Below are 8,306 nucleotides of genomic sequence, written 5' to 3'. Positions count from 1 at the left end.
TGGGACTGCGTCTCCCAGCATCCCTTGCGCTCTACCTGGCACCGAGCCAGTCCGCGGCCGAATCAATTAGACGCCTCCGTTCTATTGGTTTCCGGAAGTGGAGGCGGGACTTCGCTGGCAGCCCTTTGCCTGTTGCCGGTAGCTCTTCTTTCCTTTGAATGGAGCGCCCTTAGGAGTCCTCCTGCCAATCGCTGCCCTGCCCTGCCCTGCGTCCAATCGGCGTCCTGCTTTCTGACAGCTATCAGCTACACGGCCCCTGCGCAGGCGCGAAGTCTATCCAGCATGTGGTTTAGGCGAGGGGCTCCCTTTCACGTTTTGGGGTCCCGTCCTCTCCCCCCGCCCCCCCCATCCAGGCCGGCGGGGCTGTGTCTCTGCCCCTCCCCCTCCCCACACTGGGGGTCTCTCCCTAGGGAGGGAGGGGGGATCTGCCTTCTTCCCCCTGGGGGGCTCCAACCGGGCTCCCCCCGCGGCCCCCAGGCAGCCCCTCTCCCGGGCGGGGGCGGGGTCACAGCAGGTGAGAAGGGCGGGGGGGGAGGTGAGAGCAGCCTTCCCATATCTGGGGGGCGCCCCGAAGAGGAGGGGGCCCCGCTCTTCCCCGAAGCCCCCCCTGAAGGCGGGAGGAGCAGCGACGGAGGGAGACTGGCCGGGGAAGGAAGGAGGAATCTCCTGACAGGGAGAACAGTTAGCCAGTGGAACTACCTGCCTCTAGAAGCTGTGGCTTTTCCATCACTGGAGGTTTTAAAGAAGAGACCGGACAACCATTTGTCTGAAATGGTATAGGGTCTCCTGTCTGAACGGGATTGGACTAGATGACCTCCAAGGTCCCTTCCAACTCTATTATCATCATTATCCTTAATAATAATAATATTAATATTATTTACAAGGTCCCTTCTACTTCTGTTATTCCGATTCTGGTCTCATGGACGATCCTGCCTTTTGGGGGGTTTGGCTCTTCAGAGCTTCTCCCTCTCATTTTCCTCGCTCTGCACACCGGAACCTTTTCGTGCATGTGGGGAAAGAGGAGGATATGTATTGTTTGACTTTCAACATTGGTATTCAAATGTTTTCCTTGGGTTTTTTTCCCTCCTGTTCTGCCCTGCCAAAGAGGAAGGAGGAAAGTGGGGAGCATGAAGGAGTCTATGAGAAGAGACGGTGCCCTAAACTGGACTTAAGGACCAGCTTTCCTAGCCTCGCGGGGTGCTTTGGACTGGGTAGATTTGGGGTGCTGTATAACATCTAATGCTCCTACCTCTTTGGGGGGCATTCATTGGGATTTTTGGGAGAGAGGTAAGATCCATCCATGCCCTGAGGGTGGGATGTGTGTCTCTTCCTCAATCCTAACTCTTTCATCGCAGGCCGGAGAGATTGAAGTTTCTGCGCAGGATCTTAGGTGTTCCTAGCACTGCGTTCCTCCTGGCAGAGAGAGATCTGAGTCGGTTCCTGGGATCTGTGGCAGCCCCTCTGCCCGCTTAGGAGTCCTAGCCCTGAGTGCTGGGACTGGGGAGTAGAGGCAGTCAAGCTGTCAGGAAGGATAACTGCAAAAAGTATCACAGGAGCAGGAAACAGGGTTGGGTCAGTCAGCTGGCTACATCACCAGAACCTCCCTCCCCAGACCCAGCTTCACCTGTCCCGCCCCTCCTCTCCCAACGACCCCTTTGCAAAACTGCATCAGAGCGGGGAAACCCCCTCCAACACCTCTCCCCTTAATACTTGTTCAACCTCTGTTGGCCTCTTGTCACCCTGATGCCAAAGCTGCCACACAGGCACACCATAAACTCCATGATGGTAAGCCACCTCGGAAGTAGTTTTTGCAGACTGAGCTGGTTCTCTTTTTTTTAACTTTCCAGTGCTAGACAGCATCTCTTGCATTTCCCGGTGGTCCCCCATCCAAGCGCCAACTAAGCCTAAGCAAGCTTTACTTCCCAGGTCAGCCAACAATGTCCAGGGACAGACTGAGAGCCCCCCATCTGAAGAAGGTTCCCCCCCCCCGTGGGCGCTGCCCAGGTGAGTCCCTGCAATAAGCCTCAAGGGAAGCCCTCACATTTGCACAGGCTGATCAGTTTGGCTAGTCTTATGCTGGGTCAGGTTGGCCTCCACAGAGCCCATTGAAAAATGCCAGGGGTCTAGATGTGCCCACCTAGCAGAGGGGAAACAGGTCGTGTGAACAGAGCATCGGGTCACGCTGGGTCCTCCTTTACGTTGTTCTAGCTGAGAGGTGGCCCTTTTAATGACTTGCCAGAGGCTCAGGACAGCGGTGGAAGCAGGCAGGCAGTGGCTTCACATTTTGACCCCTAGCTCTCAGCTCACCTCTCCCAGACCCACACACGTTTGTGTGTTCACATGCGGTGGGCACAAAGCTTTTCGGAGTCCTTGTTTCTGTTTCTCAACCTGCCACCAATCGCATCACGCCCTGCGCCCCTCAGCTCCTGCCCCCAGCCAGGTGGAAGGTTCTAAGAAGCTCCCATCGCAGCTTCTCTCGTCTCCTCCCGTTCTTGTCCTCCCCAAAGTCACAGCGTGGGGCTCCAAGGAGTCAGAGCCCCCACACGCATGTGCGCGCACACACAGACAGAAACACATGCGTGGGTCTGGGAGAGGCGAGCTGAGAGCCATGCAGAGGTCCTTCAGGCACAGAGACAATGACAGGGGAGGGGTCAAATGGGGGAAGCCCCCTGCCCGGAGCCTCTGGCAGTTAAAAAAAATGAACCCAAGAAGTGCTCAGAATACAGTCCCTTTCCAGCTTGCTCCTTTCCTCCCCTGCTTCTCTTTCCTTCCTCCATGCTTAGGAATGGATGATGGAAGGAGGAGAGATTGCCAGCGCTGCAGTAGCTATCCCACACAGGCAGGGGCGATCCCAGTGAAAGGGAAGTCTAGTGGCTGCAAGGCTCGGTCAACGAGCAGACATGGCGTTGATCTACCGGCAAGGGCCATCAAAGCCAAAAGGCGGTCAGCCTTAGATCTAAGGGACAGCCCTAAAGTCAGCGAAACCCCCCGCATCTCTGCCCCACCACCTGGGGGTGCACAGAGGAGGCGACGAGCGCATGAATGCTGGTGTCGAGGGGGAAACAAGCCCTTGTCTTACCTTTTTTCTTTCTCAGCGGTCAGTAGGGCCGAACACTCAACGCCTCTTCACAAGCCCAGGGGGATGGGTGGGGACAGCCCTTTACTGGCCTTTCCCACCAAAACCTCCTTTTATAAGCTCTCTCCCCCCCCTTTTTCTCCTTTGGGCACCACCAGCTTCCAGAAGCGCCGATCAGCTGGAGCTCATCCTGGTGCCTCTGGATCTCTCTCCCTGGAGCTTGTGGGGCGCTACCACCGCTTCAGCTCATTCCTCCCCTCTCACTACTTCTCTAGGACGGTCGTTAACACATGCCAGGTGCCAAAGTACCATCAATGAGATGCAAACCACGGGTTGAAAAGCTCTGGTTTAAGGCAAACTTTACGGCCTACCTATTTTATAACTACATTATTGCACTCACCACTCAGAAGAAATTGTGATTCAAATTTGTGGAACTGGATAATCTGGTGCTCATAAGATTACTGACCCTTTGAAAAGTGTGTAAGGCTATTCAAATTCCACTATTAGGCATCACAGAACAGCACAATCATTAAACAGAGTGTAGCAATAAAGGGAATGGTAAAATGGTGCTGTCCATTACTTACTCCTGAATGTTTGGGCTGAGAATACAGTATTTATTTATTTATTTATTTATGAGACTTATATACCGCTTTAAGTGCAAGCACTCTCTAAGCGGTGTACACCAGTAAGCAATGTATATATATATATACATTTACATTGCCCCCAACAATCTGGGTCCTCATTTTACCTACCCCAGAAGGATGGAAGGCTGAGTCAACCTTGAGCCGGTGAGATTTGAACCGCTGACCTGCTGAACACAGTCAGCTAAAGTGGCCTGCAGTACTGCACTCTAACTGCTGTGCCACCTTGGCTCATACTCGGTATGTACTCATGCTGACACACAAAGGTTGGGATGGCAATGAAGAGTTCACACCTGTCTTACTGAGCTGTAATTAGATCTGTGATAAATATTCAAGTAGCTTCTTAGCCCTTGAGAAGCCCTTTTGCATTTCATCAATCACATTTTAAGGAGTTCTGGTGACCCAAACAGTCCACAGCCTGGAGTTCAATTCTGACAGCGCTCAACCCTTGTCTCAGCTTTCCATCCTTCTGAGGGTGTGAAATGAGGACTCAGATTGTTGCCAGCAATATGCAAATAATGCTTACCTTGTAAATCTCCCAGAGTGCGCAGTAAAGCACAATGGAGAGGCATATATATCTAAATGCTATTGTTATTTTACTGGCACCTTTGTGACTGAAGGTCTTTCCACACGCAGAGATATTTAGCTTTTTTTCTCCATGTGAATCCATTAATGTCCACGGAGATGTCCGTCAACAATAAAGCTCTTTCCACAGTCAAAGCATTTGTATGTTTTCTCTCCCGAGTGGATTGATGCTTATAATCCCTTCTCACAGAATCTCTTTCTACACATAGACATTGATATGATTTCTCTCCTGAACTGAGTCTTTGATATGTATAAAAGCTTGTCCACTAAAGCCCCTTTAACGCTCCAGATATTTATATGGTTTCTCTCCTAAATGGAGCCTTTGATGTTTATAAAGGTTTCCTCTCTGGTTAAAACTCTTTCCACACTCCAGACATTTATATGGTTTTTCTCCTGTGTGAATGCTTTGATGTCTATACAGAGTTCCCGCCCTGTTGAAGCTCCTTCCACATTCCAAGCATTCATATGTTTTTTCTCCAGTGTGATTCTTTTTATGTCTATCTAAAGAGCCTTTACTATAAAAGCTCTTTCCACATTCCAGGCATGTAAATGGTTTCTCTCCAATGTGGATCCTTTGATGTTTATAAAGGTTTCCCCTCAGACTGAAGCTCTTTCCACACTCCAGGCATCCATAAGGTTTCTCTGCAGTGTGGATTCTTAGATGCTTCTTAAGATCTCCATTTCTTTTAAAGGATTCTTCACATTCCTGGCACTGATATTTCTTTTCTCCTGAGTGGATTCTTACATGCCTTTGAAGATAGTCATTTGTTTTGAAAGATTTTTCACATTCTAGGCATTTATGCGGTTTGTCTCCCGAGTGGATTCTTTGATGTCTATCAAGGTGTCCCGCCTGACTGAAGCACTTTCCACATTCCAGGCATTTATGTGGTTTTTCTCCTGTGTGGATCCTTTGATGCGCATAAAGGTGTCCCGTCTGACTGAAGCTGTTTCCACACTCCAGACATTTAAATGGTTTCTCTCCAGTGTGGATTCTTAGATGCTTTTTAAGATCTGCATTTGATATGGAGGATTTTCCACATTCTGGACATTCATATTTCTCTCCTCCTTCCTGGATTCTGTAGCGTTTTCTGAATCTTTCGCCCTCCAGGCCCGTCTCGGGGTCTCCGCCCGTTTCCTGCTCCCCGCTTCTCCCTCCGGGCGGCCTCCTTTCCCGGAGTCCCCTTCGGCTCATCCCTGCCGGGCCTTCCCCGCCGTCTCCTCCCGGGGCTGCTCCGCGGGGCCTCCTCTCCTCCCGGGCGGCGCCTCCTTCCTTCCTTCCTTCCGTCCTCCGCCGGGCTGGCCCGTCCTCCTGCAGGGGCGAAGGGGGGGAGGAGAGGCGGGTCACGGCTTCGTCCCTTCCGCGGAGGGGAGTCCCAGCCAAGCCCACCCTCCCGGGGAGGAAGGCCGAAGCCTCCGCCTCTCCTCGGCATTTCCCGGGCAAGAACGAGACGGACTCGGCCTCCCTCCCAACGCGCGTCCCGTCAGACCAGGCCTCGGCCTCCTCCCCCCTCCCTTCTCCGCCAGAGCGCCTCTCGGACTGCCACTCCCAGCATCCCTTGCGCCCTACCTGGGTCCGAGCCGGCCACCGGCCGAATCAATTAGACGCCTCGGTTCTATTCGTTCCCGGAAGTGGAGGCGGGACTTCGCTGCGAGGTCTGTTCCTGGTTGCTCTTCCTCTTTCCTTTGAATGGACCGCCCCGAGGAGTCCTCCTGCCAATCGCTGCGCTCCGCAGAGCGGCCCATCGGCGTCCTGCTTCCTTCCGTCCTTCCGTCAGCCAGATGGCGCATGCGCAGTAGCGAAGCTTCTCTTCGGCAAGGGGGTGGGGCGAGGGGCTCCCCTTGAAGGCTTCTCCCCCCCCCTCCGCATTGAGGAAGTGGAGCTGAGCGGCCTCCCGGGGCTGCGTCTCTGCCCCTCCCCAAACTGGGGGTCTCTCCGTAGGGAAGGGGTGGGGGCGCTTCCTGCCTTCTTCCCCCTGGGGGGCTTCAGCCGGGCTCCCCCCGCGGCCCTCAGACGGCTCCTCTCCCGGGCGGGGGGTCGGAGCAGGCGAGAAGAAGGGCGGGGGGCAAGTGAATGTTTCCATTCACACAACACAACTCCCTCCATGGGATCTGACACCCACATTCACACGTGCTAAGTGTGGCAGCGATAAGAAGGGCCAGATTTCCAGGGCTTTGGCTGTTTTCCATGTCCAGCCTTCCTTACTTCCTGCATGAGTTCCATCTGGCCTCTCGGCTGCCCCTTTTCTGGGCAATCCTGGCTGCAGCTGAAACCCATCCTGAAGGAGAAGGAGGAGGCAGAACCTGTCCTCTCCTAAGAATGCAGATCAGGCCTATGAAATACAGACTGAGAATTGTTCTGGACGGTTCTGCTTTGCTCATCCTGCATCGTAAATACTGTGCCCGGTTTGGGCCCCTCAAATTCTGTGCAGGAGAGGCAGAGAAAGACAAGGTGAATGATCGAATCCTCCCCTTGCAGCAAAAAGTATTTAAGGGTACCTTTTTTAACCAAATAATTTCAATTTACTGTGAAATCAGTGGAAATTGATGCAATTAAACGGCATGGATAGTTTATTTTTGCATAATGTATTGGGTGTAAATTTTGATTTATGACAAACGTTCTTCTAAATCGAACAAAACGGTATGGACAAAATCACTGCTTGTAGCCTTTGTAGATTTTAAGTCTACATTTGATTCCATTTAAACGTGGAGAATACAGTATATATGAGTCAAATGAGTCTGTTACAAAAAGGTACAATTTCAACCACACAACTTCAGTTCAGCATGTAACACAATCATTTCCCAGAATCTGATAGACAAACTGGGCCTTTTAGGAGAACACAGTAGAAAGGGAGGTCACTTTTTCTTATTCAGCATTTCTATAAAATGTGCTAACCAGCCTGGTACTTCTTCAGAAAAGTCTCCCAGCTAATGAGTAAAATTACATAGCCCTTGAAAAAGTGTGTAAAATTATTCAAATTCCACTATTTGGCATCACAGACGAGCACAATCATTAAAAGGAGTGTACTTCTCTGTGCATTAATGATTCACCTGTGGAGATGGTTACCAGCATCAAATTCCTGGGTGTGCAGCTAATGAGTAACATTACATAGCCCTTGAAAGTGTAAAATTATTCAGAATCCACTATTTGGCATCACAGAATAGCACAATCATTAAACCGAGTATAGCAAGAAAGGGAATAATAAAATGGTGCTGTCCATAAGTTTATTTAGTCCTGACGTTTTGGGCTGAGAATACAATATATACTCATGTTGACACATAAAGGTTGAGATAGCAATGAAGGGTAAGGGTTCATATCTGTCTCACTGAGCTGTACTTAGGTCTGTGATAAACATTCAAGTAGCTTCTTAGTGCAGTATTGCAGGCAGACTGTCCACACCCTGGCGGTTGATTCTGACAGCCCTCAAGCCTTGACTGTCATCCATCCTTCTGAGGATGGTAAAAGGGGGACGCAGATTGTTGGCAGCAATATGCAAATAATGTTTACCTTATAAATCTCCCAGAGTGCCCTGTAAAGCATATGGGGAAGCACGTAAGCCTAAATGCTGTTATTTCAGTGGCACTGTTGTGACTGAAGGCATATTTAGCGTTTTTTTCCCCCATATGAATTCTTTGATGTCGATAGATGTATCCACAAACAATAAAGCTCTTTCCACACTCAAGGTATTTGTATTGCTTTTCTTCCGAGTGCCTTGATGCTGATAAAGACTTCCCTTCCCATAGAAACCCTTTCCACTCCAGGCATTTATATGGTTTCTCTCCAGAATGGACACTTTGATGTCTGACTACAGCTCCTTCCACACTCCAGACATTTTCTCCTCTGTGAATGCTTTGGTGTTTATGGAGACCTTGACTTTCAGTAAAGCTTTTTCCACACCGGAGGCATTTACAGGTAGTCCCCCAGGTGCCAGAGTTCATTTATCCACTTTTCACAAAAACGAATTAATTAAATTAATTCAGGAAGGGTACGTACATTAGAAATTCAG

General features: G+C 50.6%; 1 protein-coding gene across 1 annotated transcript; it reads right to left on the bottom strand.

Moving 5' to 3' along the window:
- Positions 1-4,292: 4,292 nt before the first annotated feature.
- LOC120317555 (zinc finger protein 525-like) lies at positions 4,293-7,367 on the bottom strand. Its single transcript, XM_039364233.1, has 2 exons — positions 5,870-7,367; positions 4,293-5,611 (listed from the first exon to the last, which is right to left on the bottom strand). The coding sequence occupies exon 2, from the start codon at positions 5,492-5,494 to the stop codon at positions 4,580-4,582; it is 915 nt and encodes a 304-aa protein (XP_039220167.1). The 5' UTR covers positions 5,495-5,611; positions 5,870-7,367; the 3' UTR covers positions 4,293-4,579.
- Positions 7,368-8,306: the final 939 nt, after the last annotated feature.

This window comes from Crotalus tigris, unplaced genomic scaffold, assembly GCF_016545835.1.
Source record: "Crotalus tigris isolate CLP2741 ecotype Arizona unplaced genomic scaffold, ASM1654583v1 scf7180000019692.1526454, whole genome shotgun sequence".
Lineage (NCBI taxonomy): Eukaryota > Metazoa > Chordata > Lepidosauria > Squamata > Viperidae > Crotalus > Crotalus tigris.
This window is presented reverse-complemented; position numbering and strand designations above follow the sequence as displayed.